Source organism: Phoxinus phoxinus, assembly GCF_949152265.1.
Source record: "Phoxinus phoxinus genome assembly, chromosome: 11".
Lineage (NCBI taxonomy): Eukaryota > Metazoa > Chordata > Actinopteri > Cypriniformes > Leuciscidae > Phoxinus > Phoxinus phoxinus.
The window spans coordinates 10,456,919-10,476,181 of NC_136886.1; the positions used below are offsets into that span (position 1 = coordinate 10,456,919).

The following is a 19,263-nucleotide window of genomic DNA, read 5'->3' on the forward strand; positions in this document are numbered from 1 at the left end:
TTTTTGTTGTCGTCTTCGATTTGGCACATTTCAGACTGTGTTAAAAAACAAAAACAAAAAAAAAACCTGACATCTGATCAGCGCAGCGCCGCGTTGATCTTCTTGAACACACTGCTGAGGGATCGTTTTACAACACGAGGGAGCGGCAAATATTTACATGACTCTCTCTAGTGGCTAACGTTTAAGTAGCATTGTTTCGACACAAGAGCAGCAGATAGTCCTTCTTGCACGCCCACTGTGTGTTACACAAAGTTATATCATGATTTCAAGATCATTCCGGTCATAGAAGGCCATCGAGACTCTCGTCTTCACATAACATCGAGCAGCTCTTCGACCTGTCAGGTAAAAACAACAGCGCTGTTATTAGTACAACCATGGCAACCTATGAGTACAACACGCAACTGCTTTACTCTGACAAGGGCGTTTAAATTTGTAAACAAAATGCCACCATCTGTAGCGCGCGTTAAATTGTGTTCTGCTGAGCGCGTGACTAACATTTTGCGACAACGCCACATGCTGATTGCACAAAAGGAAGAATACTGTCTATGTGTAATATTCGACACAGTTTTAGTAGTCATAGGCTAACGTTACGTGCGTGGAGTCGCTCCCATAGCAGGACAAACTGAACTGGCATGAACCAAATCTCTTGTTTGATTCTATCATTTCATTGTTGGAAGTTCATTCAAATTAGCTTTTTAAACAAAACAAAAAAATCGCCTATTTATTAAGAACAAATGTGACAACTTTCGCCAAACATCCAGTTAATTAGAGCGCAGTTCATATTTACGTTTAAAATCTGTTTATTATTTGTATTAAATTATTTGGAAGCATTTTACAGTTCTGTTTTTCGTGTGCACACTATGTATTTATTTTAGTAGTTGTAATAACTGTATAATAATTCGGTACTATGAGCTATCTGTTAAATATAACCTTAACCCATGTAGTTACCTTATATTAGCCTACCCAGTACTTTCTTTGGTAAGTAGCCTACACTGTAGCCTAAGTGCACGTACTAATGTAAAATAAAGTGTATAATGTTTTGTGTGTGTGTCTACATGTTTACCCAATGGCTATAGCAAAATAGTATTATATTTGAATGTTTCACTTATTTTACTTTTTTTTATAGGCCTATATATGAATTACTACATATTATATTATTTGCACCAAGCTAATGTTGTATGATTGCATTTTTTGATGGCTGATGTCCTTATTTTACTACTAATGAGCCCTAAGCTACTGTTGGCCTCCTTGACTCACATGCTGTGGAGATAAGCTGTCAGACTTGTTATACAGACAAGGAGGAGCAGAGCAATTACACTAAAACAATGGGTATGTACATAGCCAATTGCTTAGAAATCTTAATTTGCCAGTTTGCATTGAAAGGATGTGGATTCCTATGCTGAGTTTGACTGCCCTGCCACACGTTGGTGGGTTATTTGGAGGTCTCATCACACGGAAGGAGGTGAAGACCTGGTACACCACGCTCAATAAACCCTCATGGAGGCCACCTAATGCTGCCTTTCCAGTGGTGTGGACCACTCTCTACACTGGCATGGGGTTAGTTCAAACAGTGGCCACTAACTAGGCTATATCTGCCAGTTATGCATTTAAAAGCTTTGAAGGAAGTTGAAGTTAAGTATAAAAGTTAATAAGTAACTAAAGAAACCTCCAGATGGTGTGAATACATTTTTATTTTTTAAAGCTACGGTTCATACCTTGTGTGGAAAGAGCTTGGAGGCTTCAGCCAGGATGCAATGGTGCCACTGGGGCTCTATGGGTTGCAGCTGGCTCTTAATTGGGCCTGGACTCCCATCTTCTTCGGAGCACACAAAATTAAACTGGTGAGACATTACTCTGAGGTTCAAAAATCATATTGTTCAGGTAAACTACTTTAAAGGGAAACCAGGACCAGTTTCTCTGCATATAGCTATGAGTTAGCATCAGATTTTTGTGAAGACATGCTTGACTGAATCTCTATAGTACAGTTCTTCTGTTGCTCTTTCATATCTAGGCGATGATAGAGATAGTGATGCTGAGTGGCACAGTGGCAGCCACAATGGTGTCTTGGTATCCCATCAGCCGCACTGCAACACTGCTCATGGTACCATACATGGCCTGGCTCTGCCTAGCTACCAGCCTCAACTACTGCATTTGGAGAGACAATCCAGATCCCAAAAAAGACGACTAAAGAGGCCAATAAAAACGAACACCTTTCTAACTAACACAACTGACTAGAAAACTACCGTACTTTATTTGCTTGCTTGCCTTTTAAGTTACTATTTAATAATGAAGAATTTTTTTTCTTTTTTTTAAACTTTACTTACAAGTTCATAATATCAGAAAATTCACCATGTCTTAATTATAAGAGCAGGAAAGGCTATAAAATGAGAATGTTCTAATGCTTCCATATTTTTTTCACTTAAATTCAGCATTTTACACAGCTCAGTTTATAGGTTCTTCCTATTTACAATGTTTAATTAAAATAAAAAAATGTTTGTTTTTCTTTTTGCCTATTTTTATGAATAAAAAAAAGTTTTAACGACTGTTTCTTGAAAGGAAATTCAGTTGCAACAGATCTGATATCAAACACCAAGGTCTGGTCACAAACCTTTGCGGCTGTGCAAGGGTGGTGGTCAGGCAGGGTAGGTTTTATCATCTATCTTTTATGAACATATTTTCCCATGGCGTAGCCATTTTATCAATATCTGCCAGAAAATTCCCCAGTCTGCACTCGGCTTTGTTATTTCACTTGTCTATGCAACTTTCTATTAGTAAACTGCTGTCATTTCATCCTAATCCTAAATTACAAATTGCACACAATTTACAAATTCACAATAAAGTATGATGTATTGTTGAAATGGAAATTAAAGACATTACTGTTTTACTTTAGACTTTAAGGAATAATAAATATATAACCCCAAATTATGTTAAGAGAAGTAATGAAAACAAAAGTCTGATTTTCTTATTTTGTAATTTGAATAAATATTTTTTTGAGTGAACCTACCTTAACCCCCCACAACTACATATGCAAAACAGAGGATTCAACCATCTAGAAAAATACATAGTCATAAGAAAAGAAAAAGAAAGAATAAATATAATTCAGCATGGCTTTTTATCCAGTGGAATCATAAAACATACTGTGTTGTTTTACGGTAAATACAAAAAATATTTATTTGCATTATGGATTCAAGAGAAATAATATCCAAGTGATAGTCTATGAAACTGAATATTATTTTTCCTGAATGATCACATTTCTCTAACTTCAATAAAGCTCTCCGAATGAAACCATCCGTCCGTTTACATGAAGAGAGCTACAGTTGTTAGAAGTGAAGATTTAAATACCGTACACTCCTTAATTGTTTTATTTGAAAAAGTGCAAAGAGGAATAAGATCTGTACAGTATGATGATTATTTTTCAGTTTTTTCAGGGGGTCCATCTTCAGGTTTAGAGGAGAAGCGCTCCGTTAGGGTCTTCCACAATCCCTTCTTTACCTCATCTGCTTGCTGCATGTTTCCTGCAAAAAAACAAAAAGACAAAATAAACTAGCTAGTAATACAAATTACCTTTAAAATCCTAGTACACATAAAAATGACAGCTAATGAACCATTTCTTTGACATGAAATGTAAAGGTGATCTAAACAAACTGCTATACAATGCAAAAATAACAAAATATGTCCTCCCTAATTAAAAATAATAATATACTCCATTGTGTTCTCTTCTAGATTATGAGATTTTACATGACACTGAATGTCAAAATACAGATTAGTACTTTACATTTAAGATTTAAACAAATCTTTAAATGCACTACTCAAAAGTTTGGGGTTAGTAAGATTTTTTTTTTTTTAAGAAATTAAAACATTCGATATGGACACATTCAACTCATCAAAAATGACAGTAAAGACTATTACATTGACTTTCTAAAGAATCCTGAAAAAATATTGCATCACTACTTTCCACAAACATTAAGAAGCACTGTTTTGAAGAATGTTTCTTGAGCAGAAAATCAGCATATTAGAATGATTCTGAAGGATCGTGACACTAAACACTGGAGTAATGATGCAGAAAAATCAGCTTTGACATCACAGGATTAAGTTTAAATCCTCACCTGTTGCCAATAGTATCCGACACTCTTCCACTGTCACACCTGTAAAACTTGTATCTTTTGCTCGTGGAAACTGAAAACAAACGGACAAAAATATTATGATAAGGTGTGTGTGTGTCAATCAAACCAAAATGAAAGACATTCTACAAAAATGTGAGGAAAGACGTTTTGATAATATTCCAGTCTCAACAGAATATGCGAGCTATGAAGATTGTAAAGATACAAAAAATACAACATTTCTGAAGAAGACAGGCCAGTTTAAGTAAATCTAATAAACTTAGATCTAGACAATTTTTAAGAATTTAAGAACAATCAATGAAAATACCTGACATACTTCTCATTAAGCCATCTGCCAATATACATTAATAACCCATAAAAACAAGAAAAGCATCACAGGCTCGGTAAACAGTACCAAAGTAAGCAGGGACCATTAGGTCTTCATTCTACATTACATACGCATAACCTTTTTTAGACATAGTAAAATCCGACCTGGAACTAAAACGAACATAATGGGGTAAACCTCAATAGATCTAGACATTTTTTAAAGAAATTTCACTCACCTTTTCTTTGTACACATTACTGTTAATGCGAGCCAGACTTTCATACAGATGATCACATTTCTCTGGGTCTGTAATCTAAATTGAGACATAAGACAACATAGGCAATGTTGCATAAGATATTTATATGGTTGTTTAAGAGTATTTTTAGTAAGAATCTTTACAAGAAAAAAAATAAAATACACTTGAGCTTGGGAAAATAAACCTTCACGTTACAGAAAGAACTCCTCAAACATACCCTGATAAATAACATGTTAGTGACTGTCTAATGAACGCGTCAATACCTCTGCGCATAATATGAAAGATGACATTTGACTTGTTGTCTTGCAACTGGCAAGGTCTGCAACAAGGGTAACGTTAAATCGTGCAGTAACGTTAATTCACTAGTAAATCCCCTACCTGTGTATTTTCGCCTTCTCGGAAAGCACTAGCGACTCTTTGGCGTAAAAATGTTCCTAAATCTCGCCCTTTCTTTGATTCGTCCTTTGGCCATTCCTCACATAGCTTTAGAAATCGACGGTATCTGGTGGCAGACATGTTTTACAATACGTACAGGAATTGTAGGTGGTGTTTCACAACTGCACTGTGCTGAAAACTGTAAGCCGTGGAGGGTCAAATGATACGGCGTTTCAAAATTGATCCCTTATAGAGCAAATCGCCCGTCTCAAAATACGGTTTGTCCCAGTTGAGGATCCGTAGTGCCATACTGTTAACCTCGTGGTTTGCCGTAGAAATCTCAAGGTAATTTCAAAGACCCTCTCTGCTTGCTCGGCTAATACTAAAATAATAATTTAGTACCAAATAAAATGAGCGGAAAGAAAGCTGATGGGCAATCGGGTGGCGTCATGTGCTGGATAAGCACAGCTTGCCGTTTTGCATCGGACAGAAATGACTTTAGAAGGTTTGTTACTGTTGTAAATTATGATCTGACACCAACCGTAACGTTACTGCTGCGTACAAATCCTATACCCGAAGTGATGTTCAAATGTATTCTTTTAAATATCTTGCCAGCATCTGTGGTGATCTCCTTTGTTTCATTGTTACAGGAATCTCCTTGTAAACCTGGGTTTATTTGCAGCGGGTGTTTGGGTCGCAAGAAACCTCTCAGATTTCGACCTAATGTCTCCTCAGCCAATCACGTAGCTCCCGATCAACAACGACAATAAGGACTTAAGGTAAAACAGCAAAAAACAAACAAACTTGAAAGCATTGTTTACCCCCACCCTTCAAAAACATATCCGAGACTTAACTCCTTTATTTTCTCTTCTCAAAATAGGTGGTGCTGAAATGGAAGAACGGACACATTTTCTACAGTGGGTCTTGTTGAACAAGCCCATTCGACACTTAAGGGAATAAATCCCAGCAAGTGGATGATTACAATTGTAGATTTCTTGTATACTTTGTGTTTTGTTGAAATAAAGCTGACGTTGAAACAGTTGGCTACAGCAGTTTATTCATGAATACACAAATATACATAATATTGGAACAATATTCTAGAAAATTAAAAAAGCCATTATAATTAATATTTTAAAAAGCACTTTACAATGCATATTTTGATACCCTTTTGCGTAGCATTTCCACACTTGGAATCCCTTATTTTGAAGACAAAACTTTGATCCAGGCCTCTTTTTCTGACCTGAGGAGACATAAGTATACTGTTGTAGATATTACCTTTCACAAGAATTGATTTTTCAAACCAAAATGTTCACTCAAATTAAACAGTGCTCAAGATAAATACAGGGATTGGACAATGAAACTGAAACACTGGCCAATATGGTGTGTTGGAGGTTTCACGTCTATATCTTCACTGATTTTACATTCAATCAGTAATAGCAGAGTGTGAATTAGCTGAGAAATAGCACAGCTGTACATAAAAATAGCAATCCACACAATATAATGGGAGACGTATAAGAGTTCAATAGTGGAATCCAAATTGTTATTGCGCATCTCAGTGGCTCATCTGTGACCAGGACAGCAAGTCTTTGTAGTGCATTGAAAGCTATGGCATACAGGGTAATGTCAGCATACCACCACGTAGGACAAACCACATCCAACGGGAGTAGCTGTTGATGCGAGAGCTGTCTGAAAGGGATGTTTGGGTACTAACCCGGATCTAAATACTTTTTGAGCCACTTAGGAGTCAAATATTCCTATTCCAAAAATAATTTCCTCCACCAGCATCAAATAGTGACCTGGCCACTGTTCTGGAAGAATGGCTCAAAATCCCTCTGGCCACTGAGAAGGACTTGTCTCTGTCATTCCCAAGACGAAAAGATTCTGTTTTGGCCGCAAAAGGAGGCCCTACACCATATTAATAAATGATTGTGGTCTAAAACCAGGTGTTTAAATGTCATTGTCCTACCCCCATACTTGTAGTCTTGGCAATGGATTATATATCGTAAAGTTACCGTGTGCGTGCAGCCAATATGAGGGCGGTGGAAGACCTATTGTGGTTCTTAGGCAGATGGAGCAGGAGGGACTCAGCAGGTAGTCCCAAAATTGTTTTGATTTCCTCTACACGCACATTATCAGGAAATAGTGCATGGTCCTGCACAACAAACCTGTGTCCACTGAGTGGAGTGTAAAATAACAATAACATTGGATAACTTAAACATAAAACAAACTTACAAAAACATTTCACCAAATCGTACCTTCTAACAGAGAGGAGCAAAAGATCATTGAAGAGATGAATGTATACATCTTTGCGAGAGACTACAGAGACTTTGTTATCGCCACCAACAATTAGTTGCTTCAAAGTTCCCTCTCGAATCAAATGACGCCCTCTGGTGATTAATGGAATGGACTGATTGAGAACAGAAAGAAAACAGGTTTAAAAATATGACCGCAGAAAAATAAGAATTACCTGTACATTAAGATTTTATACCTTGACATTTCCGAAATCCACTAATTTGTCCAAACAAACAAGCAGCTCCGTCCTCTTCATTTGTTCGACACTTCTGTCACACTCCTCCACTATCTACACAATCAGATTTATGAAATTACAAATGTATTCATTTATTAACAGATGAATTGCATCTAATCATGAAAGCTTTGTTTCTGCCACAAAAAAAAAAAAGGTAATTGTGAAATTGTGAGGAAAAAGTAGCAATTCAATTAAAAAAGAAATTAATGTCGTGGCAGAAGCTTCCATAAAGTATCTAATACTGATCAATATGTATCAATTAATATCTAAGACAAGATCCAAGATAATTTATATATAAAGATATCAGGGGCATTTATTATTTTGAAAGCAAAGCATGACGGCCTACCTTACGTACAGCTTCAATGGCTTCCATCAAATTAGAGACATTAAGATGAACACGTTTAGCTCGCTTGAGGATGTTCTAAACCAAAACAAACAATTCATGTTCACAAAAAGATGTTAACAGTATTTTCTCTGAAGAGTCTACACATCTCCCTGGCCTGTATAAAGGAAAGCCAACCTCCAGTAAGAGTGTCATCCGTGTGATCCTCTGAAAAGGAAGAATCAAGAAAGATTTGAGCGTCTGTCTCTGGCATTGTGGGTCTTTCTCTAGTTTCTTCAGGATCAATGCAAATTTCCTGTTGCCCTGCCTGGTGGGGAAGGGTATTGTAATTAGAATGCTACCGTGCCCAAGCTATAATATTCAATTGAATGATGTGTTCAGTATGGAATAAACATAAAAATGGAACAAACAGCAGCTGAGTGATGATGGCCTCCTGGTACATCATGTTGGTGATATACGGCACATAGACTTGTTGGAAGTCTTGCTGGTGATTCAAAACAATATCACCAACCCGTGACATCACCACATCCTGCCTGAGATGTGACTCCAGGTCCTGCAGAATCCTAAATAAACCCAAATAAAGTAATATTGCATTATGCACGCACACACACGTAATATGTAATATATTCCTGTGATTGTAAAGTTTAATTTTCAGCAGCCATGACAAAAGTCTTTAGTGTCAATGATCCTTCAGAAACTCAAGTAACATTTCTTATTTTCAATATTGAAAACCGTTGTGCTGCTTAATAGTTTTGTGGAAACAGTTACACATTTCTTTTTACATTCTTGGAGTTTTGGATTCTTCAATAAATAGAAAGTTCAAAAGAACAGAATTTATTTGAAATGGAAATCTTTGTAACATTATAAAATGCATTTACTGTCACTTTAAACCAATTTAATATAGCCTTGCTGAATAAAAGTATTAATAAAAAATAAAAAAACTTTTAAATGGTAGTTTATGTAAATAGTTAGATTAATATACTATTAAATAAACATTTTCACATAATGTTTGTAATAGTACTTTTTTTTATATCATTGGATATATAGAAATGCATTTGGATAGCAATGAGATCAAGTGAAAGCAGCATAATGCATCTTTCATATACATATACATTGTATTGTATATCCAAGCATCTATCCTTACCGTTCACTGACTCTGCAGACGTCCTTGAGGTTGGAGAACAGAACATGATGCTGCACACGGGAGAGGATCTGTTTGAGTTCTGCTGAGCACTGATACACATTCAGTGCTACCACCAGACTCTTCTGATACGAGGCCTCGGACACAATCAGCTCAAACATGGCCTAGCCCGAAATCACAAAAACAGAGTGATGAGTAGTGTAACTTTACAGTAGACATCAGACACATTATGCAAGCATGCAGCAGTCTTGTAGGTATCCTGCAATATACACCTCCTGAAGCTGGATCTCCTGCGCACTGAGGGACTTCAGCAGCCACTCAACTTGTGGTAACTCCTGCCATAGAGCGTATGGCTTAGCATGTAGTCCTGGTGGACTCAACACAGAGGTTGGGCTTAAAGGAGGAGGAGTTCTCAGACCATGAAGACGCACCGATGCCACCAATTCTGAAAGTCCTGTGTGCTGTGCTCTCTGTAAATCCTTCTTCACAGACTTCATCCAATACTCCTGATATAAAGGGACAGCTAGGAAAACAAAATTGGAACATATGAATGCAATATATGGTACTACTATCTATATTTGGTAAATAAATTAATATATTGTGTAATGAAAATAAAGATTTCTGGGACCATTAGTATTTTTTTTTACTATTGCTCACCCACGCATTACAGTAAAGTGAAAATCGTACAACTTTTCTTTAAGCAAAATATTATTATTTTTTGTGGGTGTGGGTGTCTTGATGTTTGGATGAAATGTGACCCAGCTACAGCATCTGGTTGATGACAGTTTTTGCAAGATTCATCAGTAAACTTACAACTGTTGATGTACTTGGATTCAAACTTGGCAACATACGTTTCCTCTTGTTGTGCATTGACTTCAGTTGCATCTGCCCTGAAATGAGAAGAAAGCATAAATGCTTTGTTTCTATGCAAACGCTGATGTACAGACAGAAATTGTGTTAATACTGGATGCCTGAATTATCGTTTTGTGTATCATAAATGTTACCTTTTCACCTCATTCTCCTCACAGTTCATGTCAGATGATTCCAGACTGGAGCTCTCCGAAGAGAAAAGGGATGAAATGGGCAGAGAAAACCCCATTACGTTCCATAACTGTGAGGTTGCAACAGATCTAAGAGCTTCAGCCAACCCTTGAGATGCACTAGGAAAAAAGGTAAAAATGAAACACCATCCTGGCACTATCTGAAGCTTTAAAAAAAAAAAAAAAAAAGAGGTAGGCGGCTAAGAGGTTAGGATATGAATAGTTATGATATTAGGTCATGTCAGAACAACAGAGTAACAAACGTATTTAATATAATTATTAATTTATTTTAATTACATACTAGTAAAGCCCCACAGACGCTTCACAGTCCTCCACATTTGTTTTAGGGCTGTGTTGTTCATCCAGCCCGGGACGAGCATCCAGTGCTTCGGGTACATCATCTCTGTCGGCCCAGATTCTCTCAATCTCCATGACATGAGCCATTTAAGGTAATGTTTCTCGCGATTTTATGCGTAGTATTAAATTTGAATTTAAACTTTGAATTATCGCAATAAAAAAACCTTTTACACGCAGATACTCATACGCCACTGGAGTAGGCCTACTTTCCAAACCACTGGATTATGATGTCTGGGTCTAATTGACTCAGAAGAGCGTCCTCACCTGTCCAATTTCCTACAACCAATTTTGCTGCGTTTGATTGGACGTTGCTTTGGCGAATAAGATTAGCCTACTTTATTATTGGCTGAACCTAAAGAAACAATAAAGAAAATGTAAGGCCGTGTCTCAGTGTCATGTCATCTTATGAAATAGTGGGATCAACATTTTCATTATCTCATTACAAATAAGTGCAAATAAATAAAAACGTAATATTCCTAAAAATATGCTTTATTTTCTGAATAAAATAGTTAATATTAATATAATATTGAATTAAAATTAATAGTTCTTCTATAATATATATTATGGTTTTAAGGTCAAATTTAACACTAAACACTTCAATGTGAGAATCATCCTATTATTATAAAAGATGAATCAGTGACACGTTGTGTTAAATGTAAGCTATGCATGTATTATGTTTAGCCCGTTTAAATCATACTAAAAGGCACTACTTTACGCTTGAAATAAAAGAATCACTTTTTCCTTTTATTTGGTTTTTAAACTGTATACAAGATGAAACTGAGTTTCTCAAATAGAATAAACACAACTGATATATGACCCAGAGATTACAAAAATGACAAGAGGGTAGACATGACAAAAGATCAAAGACAGCTGAAGAGGGCAATGTCAGGACTTTACACTAAAATCAAGTGTTTAGACAAGGGACAACAAATAAGAGAATAAAACAGACATCCCAACAAAATGTAGTGGTTGGTGCCCTGAGGGCATATTGGGGGGGGGTAACTCTTCCTGTAGAACACTTTGTCAGCACCAACTTTTTCCTGTCAATATCATGTTAATGGAAAACACAATATAAAACACTACCACAACATCATGAACTTGATAAAAAGCAATACTACTGATAATAGACTGACAATATTGTTCGAGGATGGACTATGAACACAAAAGGTTATGGTATTTAAGTCTACAATATAATTTCCAAAGGCAACCTATAGAAAACATGTCAAGTTATACAGGATTGGCAACTATCAAATAAAATGGTTATTAAAGAGAAAATAACCTCATCTTGAACATTATCGCCAATTCAAATTGGGAAAAGGACTCTGAAATTGGTGCTTTACTATCTGTTCCGATCACATTTTAACAAAATAAATTTAGTAAGATGCTTCAGAAGATGCTGTGTAAGGTCAGTAAACATCAGGCACATAAATCAATTTTGAGATCTTAAACCATGCAGTTGTTGGAAGATAGGAAACAGGTCTATTTCTGCCACATTCTTTTCATGTATATGCCCCACCACCAGATGTAAACTATTTATATTCCTGTAAATTGTCTGACAGTTTATCAAATGTATTCAAACCAAACCAATAAAATCAACAATCCATTACGAACTATTGAGGCTACATGCAAAACTTTAAAAAGACTGCACAGACTTTATCGTTCTGTTGAAAGGGAAATATGGCCAGCTTCTCGCATATCTATTTTTAAACATTATGTATGTTGGCAAAGTAGAGAGCCAGAATAAGACCATCAAGTACAAGACAATGAGGACTGCTAAAGGAAAACCACAGAATGAAAAAGGCTCATATGTTGACTGACGCCAGCCCTACAAAGTTGATTTAGAGTCTAAGTGGGCACAGTGATCTTTCTTGCAAGCAGCACCAATAAGGCAAGCTCCACGCTGCCTTGAGCCTGTTCCAGTGCCTCAGCAGCCTCACGAGCGGAGAACCCTGACGCCTGGATCCTCTGAACATGCTCTAATGGAAACTGTCTCATCGAGGCCTGTGATGCAAGTTGGTTGGAGTCTCCAAGGAAAAGAGGATCCACCGCAGTCACTTGAGGAGATGGCCCTTGACTGGAATTGGTTGATATGCCAGCTGCAACAGATAGGGGGCGCTGCTGAGACAGGTCAGCTGAGATGTCAATGCCTGAGGGGTTTTTGTCCGCAATTTCCAGCACTTGCTGGCCCTCAGGGAGCTCAAGATCTCCCTGGGAAGAAGCGGTCACCAGCCCAGAACCTTCCTCAATAACAAGGGCACAATTTCTTTCAGCAGCATAAGGGTGCTGAATTGTTTGTTCCACTATGGGATCTACCAGAGTAGAAGCTTGGTTCTCTGTGTGTCTTGGATTGCTCGGTACGTCTAGAGTATCCCTCACTGATTGAGAAGTAAATTCAGCTTTGGCAACACTTCCCTCCTTGTCCTTTGTTGTGGCAGTATTAGAGGATGTGTCAATAGTTGGGTTCAGAGTGGCTCGGTTTCTTGCAGCATGATCCTGGTCTACCTCATCAACACATTGCCTTGATGTTGTAGCATTAGGGTCAGACAGAGGATTCATTCCAGAAACTGTTGGCCAACTGCTGGACATCAGAAGATTATGGAGCTCCTTAAGGGCTTGAGCCAAGGAAGGGATGCTATCTAACTCGGGCTGGTCTCTTTCACAGGGTATTACACTCTTTTCAGTGTCTGAATTGACAGAAGTAGTGGCTGGCTCAACAAGACAGGGTTCAAGGCTCAAATCTGGAACAGGCATGCATTGTGGTTGGGCCCCTGAAACATCTTCAATCACACTACCTTGGTCTCTCTGGAACTGATCAGGAAAGTCATGGCCAGTTTCTGGCTTTGCATTGGAAGAAACTTCCATGTCCACTTCCTGATCCAGTGTTAGAGTCTGAGAGCCTGGGTTAAAAAGAATAAAGGGAGATTCTGCTGCTACAGTCCCAGAGGAAGTGATATTCTTCCCCAAAACCGTGTCCATCGGACTGCCGGAATCTCCTGAAATGATGTCACCAGTCACTTCACTGTCCTCGGGCACAGTACTAGAGAATGGTTCCTGAGAGGGAAGAGTTCTTGGGATGGGAGCATCTGCATCCGTCCGTAAGCAAGATGATATTGAATCGGCCAGTCCTTGGGACTGAGATCTGAAGGTGTCATCAGAGGGATCTGGAGAGGGTTCACCAACTTTTAATGGCTGAAGTGGAGAGGATTCAATCAATGTGGGAATTTCAATTGGGGACGCGCCCTGATTTATAGAGGCTGGGGCAGATTTGGAACGATCTAGGGTGAGACTGTGGGGATGACTTGAGGTTGACGATGTTGTGGGTTGGTTGAGAGGTTTAAATGGCAGGGATTGTGGTGAGGTAGTTTTTCCATCTTCAATATCTGAGAGAGAAACAGTAACTGATGAACTTGAAAGTCTACGTATAGGTGATATAAAACCATGCAAATTCAGCAAACACTGCAAACCATGCAAAATAGTTAGCATCATAGACAGGCAAAGTTGAACTTATTTCAAGAAATTACTCACAAAATGAAGACCGTTCCAGTGCGTACCAATGTATATATTGTGTCTAATTACTGGGTCAAATATTGTATTAGGCGAATGAAATATTCCCTTTGTGACTGTAGTACCTGGTAGGTAGAGCCCTCTCCAGCTGTCTGTCCATATGACATCAGTTCTGTCCTGCTCATAGTTAGGGCACACAAACGCCACACATTTCATGCAATAAGAGGCAAACAATTAGCAAAAACACATCCAGAGAAAAGGAGAGAAAAGAGGCATGCTCCTATCAATCACATAAGCTACACAAGGTGGTGTTCAACTCACATTATTTAAGGGTAATCAGTATAAAAATGATCTTCATCAACATGAACTATATGAACATGAATTACAGTATTTGCAGCTATAAACAGCACATTTTTAATGTTCTAGTGACAATGTTATAACTGAAGAATACATTCTAAAGAGCAAATGTCCTAACATGTTTTAAGCCATGTTTCCTCAGTATTCCTCAATATTGTGAAATATTATAAAAATTAAAAGCTTCAAGTCTCATATGATCCTTAAGAAATCATTCTAATTTGCTGATATTTTTTTTATTTTGTATTATCATGATCAATATTAAAAACAGTTGTGCTATTTTTGTGGAAACTGATACTTTTTTCAGAATTCTTAGATGAATAGAAAGTTCAACAGAACAGCTTGAATTGAATTCAAATGTCACTTTCGATTAATTGTCCTTGCTCAATCAAAAACTTGATTTCTTAAAAAAAAAAAAAAAGGAAAAAAAAGAACACCACATTGTGAACTGGGTGAGTGGTTCTGTATTGCAACCAAGATAAACAAACTATACAAAAATTGTTTTGTTAAATTCTTCTGATCCCTAAACAAGAAAATCGTTTTTTATTCTACAATAAACCACTGATGAGTATTCATTCCTTGTGTTAAAATCTAATGCTGCCTTCGTGTGTAATTGGAATTAAATACTCAAGTCATATTTATCACTGGGACATCAAAATTATCAGGGATAATTTTGATACCCAAGTTCCCGAGCTGGCGGGTTATAAACTTTAAACATGGCGGGGGGAGAACAATTTCTGCTGTGACAGGTATTCTTAATTATTTTTTTCCACAACAACTATATCGCCTTATCTTGTTGTTAAAGTAGTGCATATTCACATAAATGAATACTATGTAAATATTCATTTGAAGCTCATTGTGTCTTATACACAGCGAGAAATTTCAGGATCAAGATGTTTGTCAATGAATGGGACGCTAAATATAATTTTGGCTTGCCTGTTTATTTGATTTTTCAAATAAACAGGCAAGAATAAACCTGGCGTCCTCCATGATTCCTGTTCTTTCCGACAACAAAGCGTTTGAATGCGACAAGCTGGTAATCGCGACTTGAGAAGTAGGACATTTCTGATAGCACGTTAAGGCAGCATAAATCTAGCATTTATTCCAACCTATTAGCCATGCAATCTCTTGGTCTACATATCATGCATCTCACCGCTGTCCTGCACAGATCTTTGTATTGCCTCTGCCAGTTCTCGATCTGCAATCTCCTCAGGCTGGGTCTCCTCTCGTCCCTCTGGTCCATATGCCAGCCGGGCACACTCGGGCAGCTCTGCCTCAGGTAGAAAATGTGTCTCTGTACCCGTCGTCCCAATCAGGAGAACATTTTTCTTCAGATCTATGGAGCACTGGATGAGAGAAAATCAAGTTATAAGAAATAGAATGGCACTAGTAGCACATTGCAAGCTCAAGTAATGAAAACAAAAACTTCTACTGGTGATCTACTCTGCAACAGAATATAACATAAAATTATATTTAATATTAATATCATTGTTTACATAATATTATAAAATTAAATTAAACTAACAAGCTATTCATGCTATATTTGTAAGATGAAAAATATTTTCCTGAGTACACAGACTGACAATAGCATGCAGACAAAGTAACCTCACATGCTAAACTCTGTGTCTAGGGAATATGGGAAAATCCTCATGTTAGTTTCATTCCATTAAAGCAACATTAATGGCAAGTTAAACAGATTCCATTACGGGAAATAGATCACTTTATTGGCTATGAACCAAAGTTCCAAAGCAGACCTGGTGTCTCTTCAGCATGTCCAGGCCTAGCAGCATATCCATGGGCTGATCTTCCAAAATAGAGAAAGAGCAAGGCAGGAAATCTCCTTCGATCTGCACCTGGGCTGGGTGTAAAATATATATTTTGTATATCTTAATATTAGATTTAAGATAAAGTGTTGGAGGATATGCATATTAAAGGAGCAGGTCTAAATAAATGCCATACTTAAATGAACTCGGCCAATAATTTTTTGAGTGCCAACCCCTTTGGCAATGCCTGCCCAGCGTCGGTCCACTAGACGCATGATATTACATCGCTCTGCACATGCTTGGCTCATAATCGTCATCTGAGCTCCTAAAGGAGGATTATAAAACATTAGTACATAATATAAAGAAACCTCAAGTATTAAAAGGATTCCCAAACAAGTATATAAAGAAAGCATATGACTGAAAATAGGATGCTAAATTAAGTAAAAAACTATTTAGATTGATGATGTTTAGTAAGACATTACTTTAAGCAAAATATAACAATGCACTCAACAAAATCCTATTGAGAAGATATCTTAAAATACGATTGACTACCTGAATCAACAAAGGCCTTTACTGGATGTCCATTGACTTTGCAGTTGATGTATAGCATGACCACCTGGCCAAAACTCTCAGGTGCTTCTTCCATTGCAATGGTCATATTCTCCTCAATGTTGTGCTGTCTGGAAACGTAAAATAATGTCATGCATTCTTTTATTAATTTTTTTTTAATGATCCATGTGCCATAGACCATGTTTTTGCTGTGCATATAATCTCACCCCTTATTTGTTACCTGATTTCTTCCTCAATCTTGGCCTGAGCATCCAAGTCAAAAGGATCTGCAGTCAGCAGTTTGATTCTCTCCCGCTCTCTCTGCGCTCGGTCCTGCTGCTGCTCCAATAGCACCTTGGTGAAGCGCTCTGAAAAAGGGAAGAAAAATTATTCTGTCACTCTGAGAAAAAATATTCAATCATCCGCATTTAGGTCCCATCATCTTTATTTACCAAGGTCTCCACTCAGTAGAGCCTCAGCAAGTGGGGGGTTTCGCTCTTTCAGCAACGAAAGCTCATGTGGATTTGCCAGCAACATGTCACGTAGCAAGGCGGGGTTGTCCAATCCCTGGGGAGAAAGGGCTGAACCTGAGCCTGAGCCAGAGCCTGAACCTGAGCCAGAGCCTGATCCTGCGCCTGCACCTGAGCCTGAACCTGGAGTGGTGGCTTGGGGCGGTCGTGATTGGGTGGTACTGGGGCGCTGGGCATGGTGCTGTCTGTTTTGGCCTGAGGACGTCCCAGGAACAGCAATGGAACTGAAATCGATGCGAGGCAGACCTAAGACATTAAGATGAATTATGAGTAATGCCATGATAAGCTCACATTAAGCCGTTTTAAAGCAGATCTAGTTATGCTGGTTTACCTGGAACTGAGGGTTGTTGTCCTAGTAACCTCTCTGCTTGTCTTAACACTAGCACATCTCCATCCTTCAGCCCATAGTTCCCTAGGGCTCGGGTGGGATCTTGTAACGGCTGCTCTGCGTATGAGATCTGGAGAGCAAAGTTTACGTTATTTTATTCAATATGTTAAAACACAGCACATCCTCTTTATGTCAAAAAACAATTAAATCACTCTACATTTCAAAATAATTCTTAAAAATAACAAACTCACAGAAATAAATGCCTTAGTTTTTAAAGTTGTTTGTTTAATAAACGGCTTACAGTTTCAGATAATGCACCATTTAATGGTAGTACAGGCAAAGTTTCTCTTTCAATTTTCAAATCGAAACGAAAGATGTATCTGCTACCCCATGTTACCCAACAACACACCCATGTCAAATAAAGACTCGTTCGTGTTCTGTGTTTTAACAGCACACAATTACATGTATTATGGTTTCCTGACAGGATTCATCTTTACCAACCAAAATACGTTTCTTTGAAACAGTTCAGCTTTGCTAAATGCTCGTCATTAGCGCAACAATGACCTGTTAATCTTTCCAGATTTGGTTTTTTTCTGGAAGTGTTGACGTAGGCTCAGTATGCTATTAATAGCATGGACCTATCGCACTAATTTGTTTAGTCAGGTCGCTTAGCACAGTAGCTAACTAACTGTTGCAACAGTTTTGAAAGATGTTTACCTGAATCTCCCCGGCTGGTATTCCTGATTCAAGTTCGCAAAGAGCCAAAAAATCCCTGAGTTCAAGCTCCGGGGACACTTCCAGGGCGAAAGTGGTTTCCGAGCGGTCTCTCGGTGCACAAAACACGGTGAGCAGCATTGCGCTCGGGGTCAAACCCGGTTACTGCTTCTCTCTCGCTGTCAGAAACTGCCGTTATTTCGGGGTTTTGCTACAGGAAACGTGACGACGTCTGTCCAGTTAAAACGTTGTGTAAAATCTGATTATGAAAAAGTTAAGCATATGGAGAAACATCTGACCAAGCCAACACAATTCGCTCATAAAGAATTCGTTCACTTCCTTTTCACAGCTCTCTAGCCACTGCCGTAAACCGATTACGTGTGTCGTAGCTTACTGAGACAGGAAGTCAGAAACAACCATGGAAACAACCATACTGTCCATGGAAACAACCGAAACAACCAACAACATACATATACATAAAAACAATCTTTCTTTTACTGTCTATGAAAACAATGCATTTTGATATCAATAGAATAAATTGAATTCAAATTAAATAAATTAATAACATTAATTAAAGCGAATAACCGAATATAAATAGAGTAAAAATAAATAAAAGTCATGTTTAAGTAATACAATTTTACACCGATACTAGTTTGTCCAATGTGTCCTCAGACTTGTATACCAGTGTTACATGGATGCATATTTATTTAGATTTTTGGAATTTCGAGATCCGATTAAGCAACTGTACTAATAACACAAAGTACATAAAATACCCACAAAATATTCTAGTAAGCACTGCAGTAAGCAAGTGACAACACCAAACCCCGAACTGCAGAGGGCGCTACGGCACAACTTAATTGGATATATAGATCATAGTTTTCACAGCAGTTTTAATTAATATTAGATAATTAAATTAACAGTTTTTATAATTATGAGGAATGACTGTCAAATATAAAGTTAAGAGTACTTTAAGGATAAAACTGTAACACTGACATACTGCTGTATTGTCCTTACAAATAGTGTGTTCCTGGGGGAAAAAGTTAAGGATTTTGAAGTT

General features: G+C 37.7%; 5 protein-coding genes across 9 annotated transcripts; 2 read left to right on the forward strand and 3 right to left on the reverse strand.

Moving 5' to 3' along the window:
- Window positions 1–85: 85 nt before the first annotated feature.
- tspo (translocator protein) lies at window positions 86–2,543 on the forward strand. 2 transcript variants are annotated; one of them, XM_079627259.1, is made up of 4 exons: window positions 86–342; window positions 1,384–1,557; window positions 1,703–1,841; window positions 2,012–2,543. In XM_079627259.1, the coding sequence occupies exons 2-4, from the start codon at window positions 1,385–1,387 to the stop codon at window positions 2,186–2,188; spliced, it is 489 nt and encodes a 162-aa protein (XP_079483385.1). In that variant the 5' UTR covers window positions 86–342; window position 1,384; the 3' UTR covers window positions 2,189–2,543. The 2 variants fall into 2 exon arrangements, with proteins under 2 accessions (XP_079483385.1, XP_079483386.1); XM_079627260.1 differs by having other exon boundaries at window positions 96–342; window positions 1,371–1,557.
- A 411-nt stretch (window positions 2,544–2,954) lies between these two features.
- Window positions 2,955–5,261, reverse strand: uqcc2 (ubiquinol-cytochrome c reductase complex assembly factor 2). The gene is made up of 4 exons (XM_079627261.1): window positions 5,060–5,261; window positions 4,664–4,738; window positions 4,107–4,176; window positions 2,955–3,515 (listed from the first exon to the last, which is right to left on the reverse strand). Exons 1-4 carry the CDS (start codon window positions 5,195–5,197, stop codon window positions 3,409–3,411), a joined length of 390 nt encoding a protein of 129 aa, XP_079483387.1. The 5' UTR covers window positions 5,198–5,261; the 3' UTR covers window positions 2,955–3,408.
- A 74-nt stretch (window positions 5,262–5,335) lies between these two features.
- tomm6 (translocase of outer mitochondrial membrane 6 homolog (yeast)) lies at window positions 5,336–6,098 on the forward strand. Its single transcript, XM_079627262.1, has 3 exons — window positions 5,336–5,561; window positions 5,707–5,835; window positions 5,937–6,098. The coding sequence occupies exons 1-2, from the start codon at window positions 5,467–5,469 to the stop codon at window positions 5,801–5,803; spliced, it is 192 nt and encodes a 63-aa protein (XP_079483388.1). The 5' UTR covers window positions 5,336–5,466; the 3' UTR covers window positions 5,804–5,835; window positions 5,937–6,098.
- LOC307006363 (rho guanine nucleotide exchange factor 19) lies at window positions 5,945–10,885 on the reverse strand. Of its 3 annotated transcripts, XM_079627258.1 has the most exons (12): window positions 10,409–10,885; window positions 10,072–10,227; window positions 9,881–9,957; window positions 9,340–9,590; window positions 9,071–9,231; window positions 8,337–8,489; window positions 8,104–8,233; window positions 7,930–8,004; window positions 7,545–7,637; window positions 7,312–7,463; window positions 7,069–7,230; window positions 5,945–6,296 (listed from the first exon to the last, which is right to left on the reverse strand). In XM_079627258.1, exons 1-12 carry the CDS (start codon window positions 10,549–10,551, stop codon window positions 6,254–6,256), a joined length of 1,596 nt encoding a protein of 531 aa, XP_079483384.1. In that variant the 5' UTR covers window positions 10,552–10,885; the 3' UTR covers window positions 5,945–6,253. The 3 variants fall into 3 exon arrangements, with proteins under 3 accessions (XP_079483384.1, XP_079483382.1, XP_079483383.1); XM_079627256.1 differs by having other exon boundaries at window positions 6,092–6,296; window positions 7,069–7,463; window positions 10,409–10,703; XM_079627257.1 differs by having other exon boundaries at window positions 6,092–6,296; window positions 7,069–7,463; window positions 10,405–10,686.
- A 792-nt stretch (window positions 10,886–11,677) lies between these two features.
- ddi2 (DNA-damage inducible protein 2) lies at window positions 11,678–18,653 on the reverse strand. 2 transcript variants are annotated; one of them, XM_079627255.1, is made up of 10 exons: window positions 18,210–18,653; window positions 17,496–17,622; window positions 17,087–17,410; window positions 16,876–17,002; window positions 16,638–16,765; window positions 16,282–16,410; window positions 16,077–16,180; window positions 15,476–15,668; window positions 14,094–14,145; window positions 11,678–13,844 (listed from the first exon to the last, which is right to left on the reverse strand). In XM_079627255.1, the coding sequence occupies exons 1-9, from the start codon at window positions 18,345–18,347 to the stop codon at window positions 14,135–14,137; spliced, it is 1,281 nt and encodes a 426-aa protein (XP_079483381.1). In that variant the 5' UTR covers window positions 18,348–18,653; the 3' UTR covers window positions 11,678–13,844; window positions 14,094–14,134. The 2 variants fall into 2 exon arrangements, with proteins under 2 accessions (XP_079483381.1, XP_079483380.1); XM_079627254.1 differs by lacking the exon at window positions 14,094–14,145 and having other exon boundaries at window positions 18,210–18,588.
- Between the last annotated feature and the right edge of the window lie 610 nt (window positions 18,654–19,263).